We start from the raw sequence: 18,452 nt of genomic DNA on the forward strand, positions 1-18,452 counted from the left end.
TTTATAAGCGGCAACATTAATTCTGTCGTATCGCAGCCTTTTTCTTCAATATCGCCGATCAACGTTCACCATATTCCTTTAAGGATAGACTTGGAATTTTTAGAATTTTTTGAATTGAGTCCTGATAGTGCTCATCCTTCCTTTAGTTTTGCTGGGTGTGATTTCCAAACTCTTGATAATGCCTTTCATGAAATTGATTGGTAAGTATCTCTAGGCAATGTTGAAGTTGCTGAATGCTTAAAGATATTTAAAACTTTAGTCCTAGATATATGTTCTCAACATGTTCTAATTTTTAAGCGTGGAAATTATAAATTTCCGTGGTGCACAAAAGATCTTAAGATCTCATAAAAATTTGAGAAATAAGTTTTTTAAGAAGTTCAAGTTACCTAATGAAACCCGCTATTATGAGTCTTTTTTTCCTCCACAGGAATAAATTTCGTATTGTACTTTAAATAAGTTTTTGTATAAGGAATACATTCACAAATTTGAGCTTAATATAAAAAGTAATCCGAAGAATTTTTGGCGATATATTAGATCGATTAGAAAGGGCTCTTCTATTCCTAATTCTGTTTCTTATAGGGACGTTACTGCCGGCTCTGTCAGTGAGGCAGCGAATTTATTTGACGATTTCTTTTCATCAATCTTTGTGTCTGATGAAGATATTTGGCAGCCATTCGCCATAATTTCTTGGGGAAAGTGTCTTCTTCAGTAGACTTCGGTACACTTGTTGTATCAGATAATGATGTCATTGAGAGATTGTTAAAGATTAAAAACCCTGCTCATTCGGATGTAGATGGGCTTTCGTTAACTTTGCTTAAAAATTGTTGCTCTTTGGTACAACCTCTTAAGCTAATTTTTAACAAATCTTTGGCTGAAGGAATATTTATTGATGATTGGAAGCTGACTTCAGTCACTCCTATTTTCAAAAGCGGTAATAAAAGCGATATTGCAAATTATAGACCAATTTCCAAATTATCTGCTGTATCTAAACTTTTTGAATGCATTGTTAAAGTTATATTTAGCGTTAAACATCTAATTAGTCCTCGACAGCATGGTTTTGTTGCTGCAAGATCTACGTTATCTAACTTATCCGTTTTTACTAATGATTGCCACACAGGCTTCCAGAATGGTTTCCAAATTGACGCGATTTACACGGATTTCTCTAAAGCCTTTGATAAAATCTCCCATTCGATTTTAGTAACTAAATTGGCTTGTCTCGGTTTTCATTATACGTTCCTTGATTGGATTCGATCCTATTTAATAAAGAGATGCTGTACTGTATTTATCGATGGTACCTCTGGTGTACCTCGGGGTAGTATTTTAGGACCTTTGTTTATTGTTTTGTTTATTAATGATATTTGTTCGTGCTTTTCCTTCGCTAATTTTCTTCTCTATGCTGATGACCTAAAAATGTACGCTGAAATATGAAATTCTAGTGATTAAGCCGCCCTACACTCCAAATTGAATAATTAATTTTTTTGGTGCCTTGTGAATCGTCTATTTCTTAATATTAAAAAATGTCATAAAATCTCATCTTCTAAGCTTCAAAACCCCCTCTATATCTCTTATCATATAAATTATACATATCTTGCTTCGTCTGATGTGATAAAAGATTTAGGGGTCTTCTTTGATTCTAAACTTAATTTTATCGCGCACCTAAATTATGCCATTTCCAATTCACTTGCTATGCTCGCTTTTGTTAGACGTCATTCATCGCACTTCATTGACCCATATACTCTTAAGATTTTATACTCTGCGTTTGTGCGGTCCAAATTAGATTATGCCTCTTTTATATGGAGACCTTTTCATGCAGTCCTTATAAATCGAGTGCAGAGGGTTCAAAAAATTGGTGTGCGTTTCGCGCTACATTCACTCAGTTTCTCAGACTCCAAACCATCATACGACTCACGCTGTCGTTTGATTAGTCTCTGTCCATTAAGTGACAGAGGTACGTTTCAGGCAGCTTCTTTTATCTTCGATCTCGTTAATGGACAAATTGACTGCCCGTTTCTTCTAGAAAGAATACATTTTAATGTTCCCTGCAGGAATTTTCGCCTTTGCAAAATGTTTAATGTTGGCTTTAGGAGGACATTATATAGTGCTAATGGGCCTCTCGTTAGAACGCTGTCTGACATTATTATTATTAGAAGGCCATTACGCACTGCGACCAGAGCTGATCTATTGTGAAAGGCCTATTTTGTAACCCTAGAGTTTTAGGCGTTTTAAAAATTTTAGCACAATTTTGGGTTTGTTGTTCCAAAGATTGCATGGAGATACTACGATACCACCAAGGTGGTGAAGTCTTTGTCTGCCCAACGCAGGACATTCACAAAGCACATGTTCTGAGCTTTCTATGTCCATTTCGCAGAAGCGGCAGACATTGGTCTCGGATAGACCAATATTATTTAGATGATACCTCAGGCTGCAGTGGCCTGTAAGATATCCGGTTAAAAGACGCAGATCTACTCTGTTTAGTGAGAGAAGTTTGTCAGATATTCCTTTGTTGGGACTTAGGAATAGTTTGGCTTGACGCTGACCGTCACAGTTTATACAGTGTGCGGCAAGCTTTCTTTCTTCCCATTTCCTAAGGAATTCATTAATGTGGCCTTTTGTGAGTCCACAAAAAGGCTCAGGACCAGTAAGTTACATATTTGCTCCTTGTTTTGCAAGGTCGTCAGCCATTTCATTTCCCTCATGTCCTTCATGTCCCGGAATCCAACATAGTGTTACTATGTTGAGGTTCCCTAACGTGTGGAGAAGGTTTAGGAAATCATTTACCAATTTAGAGGTGATAGTTGTAGGGCTTTTAAAGCCGCTTGGCTATCTGAAAGTATGTAGATGTGAGTACCTCTCATTTTCCTGCTAAGGCATTCTCTCACACATATTTCAACGGCATGTATTTCTGCCTGGAATATTGTTGGGTAGAATCCCATCGGAATCGAGTTTTTGAATTTAGGCCCATTGATTCCTGCCCCTGTTCTACCATTTTCCAATTTGGACCCATCAGTAAGCCATAGCTGGGAGCCAGGTTTGAAAGTGATAGAGTTAGTTCTCCAGTCTGTTCGTTCATTAATTATAACTTGGAAGTTCCTGAAGAGTATTGGTTTGGGTGATAGTATATCATCCCTATGAAGAATGGGACTATGTAGGAAGTCTTCCAAGATCTTTAAATGTCCTTTCATATCCCCACTTTTAAGTTCAGATATACCTTTTAATCTTATGGCACTCGAGCGAGCTTCCCTTTCAATTAGAATTGGAAGCGGTGGTATGTTCAGGAGCACACCCAATGCATCCGTGGGGCATGTTTTCATAGCCCCTGTAATACCAACACATATCAGGTCGATGCAGTTTGTTTAATTCGTTTGCTGCCTTTCTTTGCTTGACCTTGGGCCACCATGCTAAGGATGCATAAGTGACTATGGGTTTCACAACTGTGGTGAATGTCCAGAAGGTCATTCTAGGGTTTAGTCCCCATGCCTTACCAAAAAGCCTTGTACAGGCAAAGAATGCTCTTGTGGCTTTTGAAGTAACTCTCTCAATATGGGAATTTCAAGTAAGCGTTTTGTCAAGACTGACGCCAAGATAGTTCGCTTCCGTCGAGAGTTGAAGTGTTGTTCCATTAAGGGTCGGACATTTGAGATTTATGTTCCTTCTCCTAGTAAACGGTACAAGTGTTGTTTTGGATGGGTTAATGGAGAGCCCTTTTCCCGTGCACCATTTGTTTATTATTGTAAGGGCTTGCTGCATGCGATCCGAAATGGTTTCCTCATGCCACCCTAATACATAAACTACTAGGTCATCAGCGTAACCCTGAGTGTGAAATCCTAGGTTATTCAGTTTGTGGAGAAGTTCATCTATGACTAGAGTCCACAAAAGAGGAGAAAGTACGCCACCTTGAGGGCAACGTCTTGTGGATTTAATAGATTTGATTGTTCCTTCTAGTTCGGTGCTGATCGTCCTAGATTTCAGCATGAATATTATCCATCTAGTGATGGGTTCAGGTACCTCCTTTAGATATAGGGCATTATAGATTGCCTCATTGGAAGTGTTCTCAAAAGCTCCTGATATGTCAATAAATGCACATAGGGCTATCTGTTTGGACTCAATAGCCTTTTCAATAACTGTTACCAGGCTGTGTATTGCAGTCTCAGTGGATTTTCCCTGTTGATAGGCAAATTGAAGTCGATGCAGTGGGAAGTTAGCTAGATTGTTTTCCCTAATATACTGATCAACTATTTTTTCCATTGTTTTAAGGAAAAATGACCTGAGACTAATTGGTCTGCATGATTTAGGCAATTGTTCGGGTTTTCCCCTTCCTTTGGAATAAATACAACCTTAACCTCAGCCCATTTTGTAGGCAAATATCCTAGCAGTAAGCTTGCTTTGTATAGTCTGGTCAAATTAGCGATAATATGGTGTGCACCCTGCTGTAAAAGACAGGGGAATATCCCATCAGGACCAGGAGATTTGTATGGGCTGAATGTTGATATCGCCCATTGTACCCGCTTTTCATGGAATAGCTTGTTTGCTAGTTTTAAGTTCTCAGCACTCGCAGATGTTGTAGTTTCAGCCGGTACAGGGATCTCGTCTAGCACAAGTGATCCAGGGAAGTGAGTGTCCAGCAGAAGTTGACTGGTTTCCTCTGGATTCCTTGTGTAGGTTAAATCTGGCTTTTTCAGGGTACTAATGCCGTTTGAGTGATCTTTTAGTAGGGCTTTTTGGATACGAATAGCATTCGGAAGACTACAAATCTTTTCACAGTGATTCCTCCAAGTAGCCCGTTTAGATTTCCTCAATTCTTTATTGTAGTTGGTTAGGGCTGTTGAGTAGGAGGACCAGTCCCCCGTTGCTTTAGCTCTATTCCATAAGGTTCTTGTTTCTTTACGCAGGTTGGAAAGTGTACTATTCCACCAATGAACATTTCTTTGTGGCTTTTTCACTTTTACTGGACAACTTTCGTGAAACGCAGATATTGTGTTTGAATGTAGTTCGTTCGATTCGAACTCAACCTCAGATATAAGATGAATGTGACGCTTAGAGCAGTTAACACTTTGTTCTAAACAAAAGTGAAAGTAGTCCCAATTAGTTTTTCTGGGGTTTCTGTAAATTGTCATTTATGGTTTGGTTGCACCTATATCAAATCTAATATGTCTGTGATCCGACATAGATGTTCCCTCTGACACATGCCAATTTGAGACTTCGGACAAAGCATTATGGCTAGAGAGAATGATGTCAAGGACTTCTCCCCTGATTGCATTAATGAATGTCGGTTCGTTGTCTCGATTTAGGATAGATATATTATACCTAAGTAGAAATTCAGGAAGGTACTCACCTCTTGGATTTATGTTTGTGTTTTGAATTTTGTTCGTTTGCCGAATGACAAACTTACATCCTTCAAAAGCTGGCATCGCAGCCACACTTTTGGTTAGCCATTCGAGCGATTGATTGTTTGAGCATTGTACCTTCAAAGGAAAACTTGATACCGTCGCTACTCGCGAGATCACAACATGCATACTCTAAAGATAGATCCACAGAGACAGCATTAAATTCACTAGTTTTAGAGACAGAGAAATCAATAGAGAACAAAGAGTATTTTCTGGTAGCTTTCCTAGACATAGAAGGCGCCTTCAACAACATCCTACCGGAGGCCATAACAAGGTGACTGATTTGGGTGTCGCCGAGGGCCTTGTGAAATTCTCGGAATAGTTGCTGCTAGGCAGGCTCGTAATTTGGACGTTGGGCCGCTCGACGATACGCAGATCCGTCAGGAGGGGCACCCCTCAGGGCGGTGTACTTTCTCTTCTGCTGTGGATTCTGGCAATGAATCAATTGTTGAAGAATCTAGAGGAAAGGAGTATACGCGTAGTGGCCTACGCAGACGAGGAGGGAAATTACCAGATACCCTCTGCAACATTATGCAAAATGCTTTGAACGATGTAAGCCGGTGGGCTGTATCAAGTGGTCTTGGGGTAAATCCCAACAAAACAGAACTAATCATGTTCACCAGAAAACACAGGATACCTGTTCTAAACCCCCCTACCCTTGAGGGATCACACTGTCGATTGGGGAAGAGGCGAGCTACCAAGGACTAGTATTAGATAGGAAGCTCTCGTGGTAACAAACGATTAATAACAGAATATAAAAAGCAAGCACAGCACTCTATACATGCAAAAGAATTGTGGGAGCAAAATGGGGCCTATCCCCAAAAATAGTACAGTGGCTATATACAGCAGTGGTGCGGCCTATCATGATATACAGCGCCTTAGACTGCGGCGAAATGGGCACTTAGGTTAAAAGAATCTTCTAACTTAGCCACTAACAGAAGGGGTCACACAAGAATACTAGACGAATACCCCTTCCTCGTTTCCACGACAGTCGGTTCTACGTTACCGAAACGACCCGGATTTATATCCGGTCAGGGACTGTCACTCCAGCAGCATTCCCCGTATGTAAGTATGGGGAATGTTTATGCTGTTATAACAACAACAACAACATCAATACCCCTTCCTACAACAAACTACAGACTTTTGTAAGAGTAGAGTTGCATTTAAACACATCCTTCACCACAACTTTCTCAACGAGAGAAGATTAGGAGAATGGAGTAATGGACAATAGAAACGGAATCAGCATCTATACTGATGGTTCTAAGCTAAATGATCAAGTAGGCGGAGTCCTTCATTCTAAAGGAATGAGTGCCAACATCTCATTCCGGTTTTCGGATCACTGCAGGGTATTTCAAGCTGAAATTCTGGGTATCAGGGAAGGTCTACTAGCCCTAAATAAAAGTGCCCTCACCACAAGATATAAACATATATTCAGATATCCAATCGGCCCTGAAAGCTTTAAAATCGCCTAATATTAACTCGTAGACAGTAAAAGAATGTATCGACGTTTTGACAGAACTATTAAAGTACTTCGTAATAAACCTGCTCTGGGTGCCGAGTCATAGAAACATAGAAGGCAACTTCAAAGCAGATGAACTAGCGAGATTGGGTCCACATTACCGATCCAACCAGTCAAAGCGAACATACCTATACCTTATAGACAAACACACTATCAGTGCTGCCGACTGTTGAAACTAAACAGGAAAAACATGAGAAATCTTCTCGGGGTCCTAACCGGGCATTGTCTGATTGGCAGGCATGCCAGTAGATTGGGAGCACCCTATAACGACTATTGCAGAAGAAGAAGAGACTATGGAACACTTTCTAGGCGGGTGCATTGCTCTGGATAGAAAAAGATTCAATATTTTAGGACGAAGTTCCCGGAATAACCTGACAGAAGTAGCCAATATAAAAATAACAAATCTTGTTAGATATATTAATGTCATAGGTTCGTACAATGAGGACAATGTAGAGTGAGGAGAGGGGACAGCCCTGGTGGTATCACAATGCGCCTTCAGCAGGCCTAGGTGTGTCAACCGATAACCACTATACCTACCTACCTACCTTCAAGATACCTTGCTCAACTCTAAATCCCTCGAATATAGGTACATCTTTCGATTTCCCTATCGCCTTCCAGACTTGAGTGTCGACAAAATCCCATCGCCACAGACCCCCACCATCATGCCGCTGGCTGCTGCCGCAGCATAGTTATCTCCGACGGACAGTAGTGGATCACTAGGCGGACTCGGTTTCGCGCTCGCTGCTGCACTCTTAGCCTCCGCTGCATTCGTTCCACTGGATTCGTTGGTACTACTACCAGGTACTTGCTTGCTGCAAGAGGCTCCTCCTGCAGTCACTACAACCTGTTATCTAAGGTTGCTTACTTCGGGTTCCGGTTTATTACCCTTCCTCCTCTTCTTCCTCTTGCCAACTGGTGCGCTCACAGTCGCTTCATGTGTCAAAGTGACCAGATCAGATAGGTCATCATCAGATCTGTTTCTTTTGCCAGATTCGGCTACAGAAATAGACGAAGGCAAATGAGCCGGAACTCCAACTCGAGTGGCAGTTGGCATAGCTTCGTTAGCCGTAGTCATACTTTCTGTTTCTCTTGGCTTCTTCGCGTTCCTCTGCCTTTGCCGCTTCTTCTGCCGATTAGACAGATTTTCTTCTGAAGCTGGCCTCTGTTCCGTGGCCATAGGTGCACTGGTACTTTCTGAGCGTGAACTCAAATTAACCATACTCCCAACAGTCGCCGAAATTGGTGCCAGGACAGGAACCAATTTGGCCTTCTCAGTCACGGTGACCTGACAGGCGGGGGTACCTGCGTCATAACCACGTCTGCGTTCTCCGAACTGCCTCCCGAATTACACGCTTTCTTTATAGCCTTTGTGCAATGGTACTTTTTGTATTTGCATCCAAATACATTACATTATTTCCGTCCGTAGAAGAAAGCGTCAGAGCACTGAGACGTAAATGAGTTAGTGCAGCCTCCCCAGGATCAGCTAAAAAGTTTGCAGAGGTCGTCCGCATCTCCATTGCTTTGGCTGGTTCCACTGAGCCAAGCTCATTTTCAACCAGCAACAGGATCTCTATAGAGCTACGTATAGAGCCGGACGACGATGCATGGTCCAATAGGTGTCCATCCTCAACCAGTATTTTGCTTCCTCCACGGCCCTGCTTTTCAGTCTTGGTAGCCTTGGTGGTGAAGGAGTGTTGGGCCTGCACATTCGATGCCCAAGTCGCTAGAGAACCAGCGGGAGGATAACCACAAGCGATTTGTACTCATTTTCCATTTGTGGAGTCGACCTATTAATACTCTTCAAGGGAGGCACTGTTGAAGAGGAACCCGTTATCGACATTTCATGTCTAGGTCCGTAGTGTTCGGTTTATCTCAGTAATCACTCTATTTGCCACCAGACAGCAAGAGATCTTACTAAGTTAAGTAGCAGGGTCACCTTTCTGTATTGCGCTTATTTACGCCCTGTCCCGCCCACATAGTAGTCATAGTCAATCCTAAGAAAGACTCACACAGTGAGAACAAACACTAACCCCACTCCTAGGTAAATGTCAATCGAAATAACGAAACAGATAGAGTAAACTAAAACTTTCGTATGGTTTTAAATCACATAGACTTGTATTTTTGTAAGAGGCTTCAGATTTTTTGTGTCTTGGACTTTACCTAAAATATCAAATGATAGAAAATGCTAAATTAACTAATAGCTGTCGTTCTTCAGCAGACAATGCCACTCCTCTAAGTGCATTTCTGTCATTGAAAAGTTCCTCGCAAAAAACTACCTGCCGTTCGGAGGCGGCATAAAATTGGGTTGGAAAGGGTTGGTGCGTGATTACCATTCGGAATTCACAGAGAGAACATAAGTTCGAGTCTCGGTGAAACACCAAAATGAAGAAAAACATTTTTCTGATAGCGGTCGCCCCTCGGCAGGCAATGGCAAACCTCCGAGTGTATTTCTGCCATGAAAAAAGCTCCTCATAAAAATATCTGCCGTTCGGAGTCGGCTTGAAACTGTAGGTCCCTCCATTTGTAGAACAACATCAAGACGCACACCACAAATAGGAGGAGGAGCTCGGCCAAACACCTAACAGAAGTGTACGCGCCAATCATATATATATTATATATATATATATATAGATAAATACACTGCCAAATAACAATAGCACATCTTATTTATGATCATGTTTTCCTTACTGATGTTTCACCGTTTCTCTTTATTTCAAATTGTATCCATTTGTTTCTTCATTTGCTGTATAACAGTAAAACAAATGTCGATAAATTTTGTTTCCTGTCTTTCAAGTTTCGTGTAAAAACTGATGAAGTGCAATTTTAGCACTTGGTTTGTTTTCCAAATAACTATAGCACTTACGAAGTTTGTAAAGGAAAAAGTTGTTTTATTGTTGTTTCTGATTTTGTTTTTATTTTTAATATGTAATTAGTTTAGATCTCCGTAAGTTTGTTCACACTTAAAAATTACTTTGGGTGAAGAGGAATGCATAGCGGTGGAGTCATCAATCGACGACAACGTCGTCTATCTCATCCAACGGTACACCCAGTAACCAAGCCGTTTTGGCATGGTGGGACCATAGCGAAAAGAGAATTATATAGGAGTATGTTTACGTTTAGTCCGAGTTTAGGTTTTTGTCAATATCTGAATAGAGGGTTAAGTGGTTTTTTACGTGTATCTGGATTTTGTCCGTCAGTTGATATAGATGTCTTCTGGCGTACCTCAGCCCGGCATACCAGCAAGTGACTGCTTGGGTGTTTCCGTAGGAAGTGCTTGCTGAGTACCTTCTGCTCAAATATGAACGAGGCGTTATCAATAAAACGGTCCGCGGATGACATATGGCAAAAATAAATTGTTTGTTTTTTGGTAGGACTGTTATAAGCTTACATGGCAAATTTCAGCGTGATATGTCACATAGTTTGTTTTCTGTGCTACTGTAAACAAGTCAAGCTCGAGTGTGTTCTTCGAATTTAACGATGGAAATTCAAGTTGAACAAAGAATTTGTTTGAAATTTTGTTATTCCCACAAAATTTCGGCTTCAGACGCCTTAAAAATGTTGCAGACAACCTATGGGGACTCTGCTCTATCGCGTGCACGTGTTTTCCAGTGGTACAAATTGTTCAAAGAGGGCCGTACATCGGTTGAAAACTTGCCTCATGAACGTCGTCCAGCAACATCAGTAAACGACGAAAACATCGGAAAAATAAAGGAAATTGTGCTTGAAAATCGCACAAATCGCAAAATCGGTTAAAGCTGAATATTATTTAGACGTTTTAAAGCGTTTGCGCGAGAACATTCGTCTTAAAAGGAAGGAATTGTGGGACAAGTCATGGTTCTTGCATCACGATAATGCACCAGCTCACACATCACGTCTTGTTCGCGATTATTTGAACAAAAATAATGTTAATATCGTTCCGCAAGCACCGTATTCGCCTGATATGGCTTCATGTAACTTTTTCCTGTTTCCCAAGCTCAAGATGCCGCTCCGTGGAAAACATTTTGAGACAATTGAAGTCATAAAAGAGAATTCGAAGAACACACTCGAGCTTGACTTGTTTACAGTAGCACAGAAAAAAAACTATGTGACATATCACGCTGAAATTTGCCATGTAAGCTTATAACAGTCCTACCAAAAAACAAAAAATTTATTTTTGCCATACGTCATCCGCGGACCGTTTTATTGATAACGTCTCGTTCATATTTGAGCAGAAGGTATGGTGTTACGCTCCTTAAAAAAAATCATACAAAAAGGGCACTAAGTAATTTAAAACCTGCCTGCCGATTGCTTTAAACGTTGCCAACACCGTGTCTGCCCCAAGTGCTAGAGGCTAGCGACTTGAATACCTTGTTGAAGTTAGGTACCTTAGAGGCGATCGCGGTTGTGTGTGCCGATAAGGTATCTCCATCATATTACTCTGGAGTCCGTTACAGATAACCTAAAGCAATCTAATGCTTCTCGGAAGGGGAGTCGCAATTGTTTCAAGTGAGGTTGTGTACGTTTGTCCTGCTATTATAACAGTGATGAAGGACGGCTGGGTCGGTTGACGATGTAGAGCTCAACCAAAGGGTTAATATAGTAACTTGTCCAATACCGTATGTTCTACTTCCTGTACGTTTAAAGGGCTCATTAGCTCTTAAAGTGGCTCTATCCGTCGCATTCTTGCATCTTGTGGAAGTTCAGCTAGAATGGACACTTCTGAAGCAAACGTAGCAGATATATATTTCTGATGGAGGGTTGGATTCGATGATCCTGATTAGAAGTGTTAGGGGCAATTAAGCTGTAAAAGTTGCTTCAATGAAGAAAAAAGAAGGATAAAATTCAGCACACTAAACTGGGTTATTTTACTAAGGAGGCAGCCCTTGGTCGGGGAAAACCCGAGGCATTCCAGGAAGTAGGACCAGTTGCCAGGGAAATTATTGTTCCTACCGCTCCATCACGGCTGTCTTCAGCTCATCCAAGTTACTAAATTGATTGCTTCCTGTTTCATTGAAGAAAAAAAATGTTTTTTGCTATTTTGCGCTGAAATCACTGAAAAAATACCCCACGCCCTGAACGGTGGTAATTTGTTCTCTCATGGTTTCTTTCTAACTATGTCGTGAGGATAGATATTAGCTCATGCGTCCATCTAGCCTTACGGATCTGTTCCATCGCTCTTGCCAAAGCGCGATCGAACGACGTCTTTCTACTGGTGCAATATCTTTACGCCTTGCTCTACCGTCGAGTTTGGATAGCCTAATATGCATTTCTTTTGCTAAAATGTCTACCGGGAATAGTTCTGTAATTACGAAGGAAGTGTCGTCAGAAATTGTGCGGAAGCTACAAATAGTCCTCAAAGCCCTTAGCCGATTATTAGTTTTACGACGGTTATTAGTTTTCTTGCATAGCTATTTATGTTGAAAGCATCAGCCAAGATTGATGCGGTGTACAAAAGGTCCGGGCTGACTACTGTATGGGGCTATTTTGCTATGGCTATGTTTGGCTCGATGCTTCTTCAATGCATATTCTAGCTGCATTTTAAAGTGTATCCGGCTATCAATCAACCCCCCTAGGTATTTAAAAGCGCATTTTAATTGATAGCTACAGTCTATATATTTACATTCATAAATTCAACTGCGTTCCGGCTGATTATTAAGACTACATCGGTTTTGTGCTCGGCCAATTCAAGGTTGATGAGCGTCACCCATCGCTGGGTTCTCTCAATTTCTGGGATATGTTTTGCCACCATTACCACCGCGATATCATTCGCGAAAACAATGACTTTGGTTCTTGGGGGCATATCAAGTCTTAGAATTCCATCGTACTTAGGTTCAACAGCAGTGGGCCTAAAACTGATTCTCAGTTTATATCAATATACTAATTTTTTGGGTGTTTGACCGAGCTCCTCTTCCTATTTGTGGTATGCGTCTTGAAGTTGTGCGACATGTGGAGGGACCGACAGTTTTAAGCCAACTCCGAACAGCAGATAATTTTTTATGAGGAGCTTTTTTGTGCTCGGCCAATTCAAGGTTGATGAACGTCACCCATCGCTGGGATTCTCTCAATTTCTTGGATGTGTTTTGGGGCCGTTGGGGCTTCTAAACCTCAGTTTATATAAATATAATAACTTTTTGGGTGTTTGACCGAGCTCCTCTTCCTATTTGTGGTATGCGTCTTGAAGTTGTTCGATAAATGGAGGGACCGACAGTTTTAAGCCAACTCCGAACAGCAGATATGTTTTTACGGGGAGCTTTTTCATGGCAGAAATATACCCTCTGCCGAGGGGCGACCGCATATTTGTGTTTCATACACAGAGACTCAAACCTATGCTCTTCGGAATGTTAGTCATGCACCATGTGAGCTAAAAACGGTGGCCGCGGTTTTTTTCTGCCAATATGTGACGCTTAATGCTTCCTCCTTGATCCACCAGTTTTATACGTTAAGAGGTTTTTGGAAAACTGTAAACAACTTTCTTGCTTCTATTAGCAATCTAGCTAGGTCTCCTTCTTTCCAAAATAGATATAGTGCATCAATTTGTCCTTGTTCCTTTTAAAACTTTCCTACGAAGCATTTTAAACAAAACAATTTGTAAAGTTAAACTTTTTAGCAACTTATACGTACAAATAGTGCAATAGTTGTTTGACAAACAAAACAAGTGCAAAAATTGTGCTTCAACAATTTTTACAAGGGTGCATAAGAGAGAATGAGCAAAATTTATTGATATTTATTGTATTGTTAAACAAGGAGTGATGAAGTAAATGTATATAATTGTTTTTGAAATAAGAAGTAGCGGTAAGCTTTCAAATACCTACTTTACGCTTTTGAAAAATATTTATATTAGTAGTATTAATTTTCAGCTCATATTTGGTTTTGTTACGTTGGTGTGTAAATAAAATGACTATCTACTTCTATTTTCAGGTAATCGATTTTGGCTCATCATGCTATGAAAGCCAACGTGTCTATACCTATATCCAATCTCGTTTCTATCGCGCGCCTGAAGTTATAATTGGATCTAAATATGGACGACCAATCGATATGTGGTCATTAGGATGCATTTTAGCTGAGTTACTTTCAGGCCATGCCCTCTTCCCTGGAGAAAACGAAAGCGACCAATTGGCATGCGTAATAGAAGTGCTTGGTATGCCTAATAAATCCTTGCTTGTCAATGCTAAACGGGCCAAAGCTTTCTTTAATCCCAAGGGTTTTCCAAGGTACTGTAGTGTACGCACTATGACTGATGGAACGGTTGTATTAATAGGTGGTCAATCGCGGCGAGGAAAGCCGCGAGGACCTCCTGGTTCTAAAAGCTTGTCAAAAGCTTTGGATGGCTGCAAAGATGCACTATTTTTAAATTTCATAAGAGGTTGCTTGGAGTGGGATCCAGAAAAACGATTGACGCCAGCAGAAGCTCTAAAACACCCCTGGTTACGGCGTCGTCTTCCACGACCCCCAAATTGCGCTAGCTGCCCTGGTGAAAGAGAGAACATCGGAGACAATGGTGCGACTCCCAGAAGTACCAACGGTGATAACACTCCAATAATTGATAAAACCGAAAAAAGTAAGAGAGGAAATTCAACACACCGAATATGCATGCATATGTATGTGTGCCTTATTTCCAATAATTTATTTATTTATTTATTATTTATTTATAATCGGTGGTGACCGGTGTAGCCGATCGGGTTGGTTCGTGACTACCATTCAGAAGTGCCTGGGTTCGAAAATCCGGTTATAAAATACCAAATGATAGAACAAGTTTTTTCTACGCTATGGAGTGGCAATATGACAAACCCTCGAGCGTATTTCTGCTTGCAATAGAAACAAGAAACTAAACGAAAGTGAATATATTAGATACCGTCTCTTCTTTCTTTGACATTTAAGCAGAGCAAGCAGACTGGTTGGCTATAGGTAGCTCTGAGTAACATAATTAGTAAAATTTTCTTTCACTTTCAGTTTTCCTATATACTGTCTTTGAAATTTTTAAATTATTTTTTAAGCGAACTTTTAGTTCCTGAATTGATTTAAAAATCCTTTAAAAAATGTTCATTAATAATTATTTATTTATAGTTAATCTAATAACAATGGAGCTAATAAAATCCTGGCTAACTGTAAACTGATTACATATGTATATAAACTTATATATATATGATTGGAGCTTTTGTCCATTGTTTGGTTGTTTGACCGAGCCTCTCCTCCTGGTGTGTGTCTTGATATAATTCCACAAATGGAGGAGCTTACTTTCCTCCGAATAACAGCAAAAATAAGTTAACCATGTCACATTTAATTTTACTTTTATTTTTTCTTCCGTAAAGTTTGCGACGACTCAAATTTTGGCAAGAAAATGTTTAATAATTTTAATCAGCATAGAAATGTCAATCGAAATACTCGTTTTGAAAATTCAACTGTATAAACGAAATTATTATTTTGGGATCATTTAAAAATATAATATTATGATTAATATCTAGCCTTTGAAATTTAGAGAAAAAACTTTACTTACGAAAGCCAACACAAATAGACATTTAAAATATGTATGCCTTTTATATGTACTTTTAGTTAAAGGGAGCGAAATCAGTGGTAATATCGTTGGGCCGTCATCGTCAACAACTTCCTCTCTAAAGGATAATATGTCATCTCGAAGCGGCATAGCTCTTGCTACTACTTTAACATCATGTAGTGGAGATGTAGTTCCCTCCATTTCAATATCATCCATTTCCATAGAAAATAATGTGGTACAAAATACGATTGAACTTGTATCTTTTGAGAATTCCTTTGTCGCTTCCGATAATGCAAGTACTAGCAGCCACCGTATCAGTAGTTGCAGCAATAGAAGTAGCTGTAAATCCATTAGCTTTAATAAGTCAAACACTAGCGATTTATCTGCTGTTAGCGAACAGGCTGTTTCAGTATCGCCAATAAAATGCTCTATTTCACACTTTACATCGTCGACATGTCTATTGTCCAACGTTTCCAAGCAGTGCGGATGTAAGTGTGATGTACTACAATCCTAAAAACGTAAATTAAATGAAATGAGAATTATAGAAATGTCACTTTGTAAAGCATTTAAAAACTTTTTTTTATTTTCATATAAGTATGATAGTAAATTAGCATATTTTTTCACATTATGTGTAATTTTCATATTAGTTTTAATAAGTATTTTAGTTTAAAAAGAGACTAATTGGCTAAAAAGACTAACAGAAAATTACAGGCAAATTACAGGCAAATTTCAGATTGCACCAAATATGCACAGCTTTTTATGCTAAGTTACAAAATTAATAGCCGGTATAAGGATCTTTGCCAACAACAGTTGTCGCGTTGTATTATTCACCAACTAGAATATGCAATATTGCCTTGCAAATTAATTCTTCAACGATAACACTGCCCTGCAAATTTCAATTTTTCTGATGCGAATAAGATGTGACCTAGTGTTCCCGAAGGGAATTTTCGCGCTGAGCACGAATCCGAGTTCAAAAATTTTCCATCACGTCAGGTTTTCAAAAAAAAGGGGGTTGAAACCCCTAAAAATAGCGTATTTGGCCATTTTTCATAAATTGTGGAGCAGAACCCTGACGTGCTACGATCTTCGTTATTGTCAGTAATTGAAGGTTGAACTTTGCTCTTTGAAATAAGCCCAAACCCAAATTGTTCGCATGCACCCTTAGAGTAGGGGGTGTACTTATGTCTACGGGGGTAGAGAAAAAAATGAACATAGGAACTTAGGATTTTTTTTATTTCTTTTTAAATGGAATGTTTGACTTCAGATTTGTAATCAGCGACACTAAATACCTTAGGAACACTGCACTTTTCATTATATCTTATCTTGAGTGTAGATAAGTTCCTATGCTCATTTTTTTTCTCTACCCCCGTAGACATAAATGCACCCCCTACTCTAAGGGTGCATGCGAACAATTTGGGTTTGGGCTTATTTCAAAGAGCAAAGTTCAACCTTCAATTACTGACAATAACGAAGATCGTAGCACGTTAGGGTTCTGCTCCACAATTTTTGAAAAATGGCCAAATACGCTATTTTTAGGGGTTTCAACCCCCTTTTTCTCGAAAACCTGACGTGATGGAAAATTTTTGAACTCGGATTCGTGCTTAGCGCGAAAATTCCCTTCGGAATCACTAGGTCCCATCTTATTCGCAAAACCGATGCAGGGCAGTGTAATTGATAGTAACAAAAAAGTCGATCGATATAACATCAGAACACCGAAGTTAATTGCTGATAAAATTGTAGCAGCTTTAAATGAAAAATCGTTAAGACAAGCATCATTGGGTAATTTTTTTTGGTGTAAAATATAATAATTTTAATGAGTGCTTCTGATATACATAGAATTACACTGTGGAACAAATTCAGGTTAGCAAAAATTAGGTCCATTCTGAGAGTGGCGGGTGAAAATAGAGGCGAAATTAGAAGACCCGTATCGCGCCGTTTTTTTATGTTAGTTCGAATTTTTTTTTAATCGGTCTTCGAAGTTCGAAATCGGAGCAAAATTGTTTATATGGTTTTTTGGCTATAACTCGTCGACTAATTGATATTTTTTCAATCTGTAAAAGCTAAATCATTGCTAGAGACCTGTGCATCAATTACAATTTTTGAAAAAATTGATTTCGAAAATTTTTGTGGTACTTATGAAGCAATATACTGAAAATCGGCATTTGACTGCAAACTTCGAAGGCCGATTAAAAAAAAATTCGAACTAACATAAAAAAACGGCGCGATACGGGTCTTTTAATTTCGCCTCTATTTTCACCCGCCACTCTCAGAATGGACCTAATTTTTGCTAACCTGAATTTGTCCCACAGTGTTATAGAACTTTCATTGCGAGTAAGGCTAATAAATTATTTGTTTCATTAAGTTTTTTTTAAGATCATTACGTCAACAATTTCGACCGAAAACTTATTTACGGGCAATACATACCACTTATTTCTTATAAGTTATACATGCAGTGCCTTGCAAATTCTTAAATTTTTAGTTGTTTTCATTATAAGAACATAAGGCATGGGGCATACAATTTTCTAAGTAACTTTGAAGAATGCTTGATCTCAAAGTCAGAATTTGAAAACGGACAAATTTTGAGAACGACTTAAGCAATTCGTATGTATACAAAATGTTCCTTTTACTTACAATAGAAAAGGTGTATAATTTTAAGTTCGCAAAGAAGAAAAACATTTTTTATCACTTCTAATGTTAATACAAAATTTCTGTTTCCACTTTTCGTTGTTTTTTTAGTTTTAGCATATAGGTAAAGAGCATTGTTTTCATTAATATGATTGTGAATATCAAAGATTGTTAATGTTTCTCGTCGAATAAATGTTAACAGATCAGGTTCGTATTTTTAGTGTCCTACTCTTATTGTTTTTACTACGCCTCGCAACAATTCATTTTTCATAAAAGTACCGTCTCTATAAAAACCATTAAAATAGAGCTCGATACGGTCCTTCGGGTTTCTTATAACCATACTCAAATTATTTGGCGATTATTTAAAATGAAGGAGATATGAAATGTCAAAGTCAACATAGGTATATGTACTTTATATTTAAAATGCGAATTGATCATTTAATAGACTATAGGC

General features: G+C 39.2%; 1 protein-coding gene across 2 annotated transcripts; it reads left to right on the forward strand.

The window, feature by feature from the left end:
* Positions 1-13,803: 13,803 nt before the first annotated feature.
* On the forward strand, positions 13,804-18,205 carry LOC128869138 (putative dual specificity tyrosine-phosphorylation-regulated kinase 3 homolog). 2 transcript variants are annotated; one of them, XM_054111633.1, is made up of 3 exons: positions 13,804-14,020; positions 14,083-14,440; positions 15,433-18,205. In XM_054111633.1, exons 2-3 carry the CDS (start codon positions 14,113-14,115, stop codon positions 15,885-15,887), a joined length of 783 nt encoding a protein of 260 aa, XP_053967608.1. In that variant the 5' UTR covers positions 13,804-14,020; positions 14,083-14,112; the 3' UTR covers positions 15,888-18,205. The 2 variants fall into 2 exon arrangements, with proteins under 2 accessions (XP_053967608.1, XP_053967607.1); XM_054111632.1 differs by having other exon boundaries at positions 13,804-14,440.
* The last annotated feature ends 247 nt before the right edge of the window (positions 18,206-18,452 follow it).

The sequence above is a fragment of the Anastrepha ludens genome, chromosome X, assembly GCF_028408465.1.
Source record: "Anastrepha ludens isolate Willacy chromosome X, idAnaLude1.1, whole genome shotgun sequence".
NCBI classification, from domain to species: domain Eukaryota; kingdom Metazoa; phylum Arthropoda; class Insecta; order Diptera; family Tephritidae; genus Anastrepha; species Anastrepha ludens.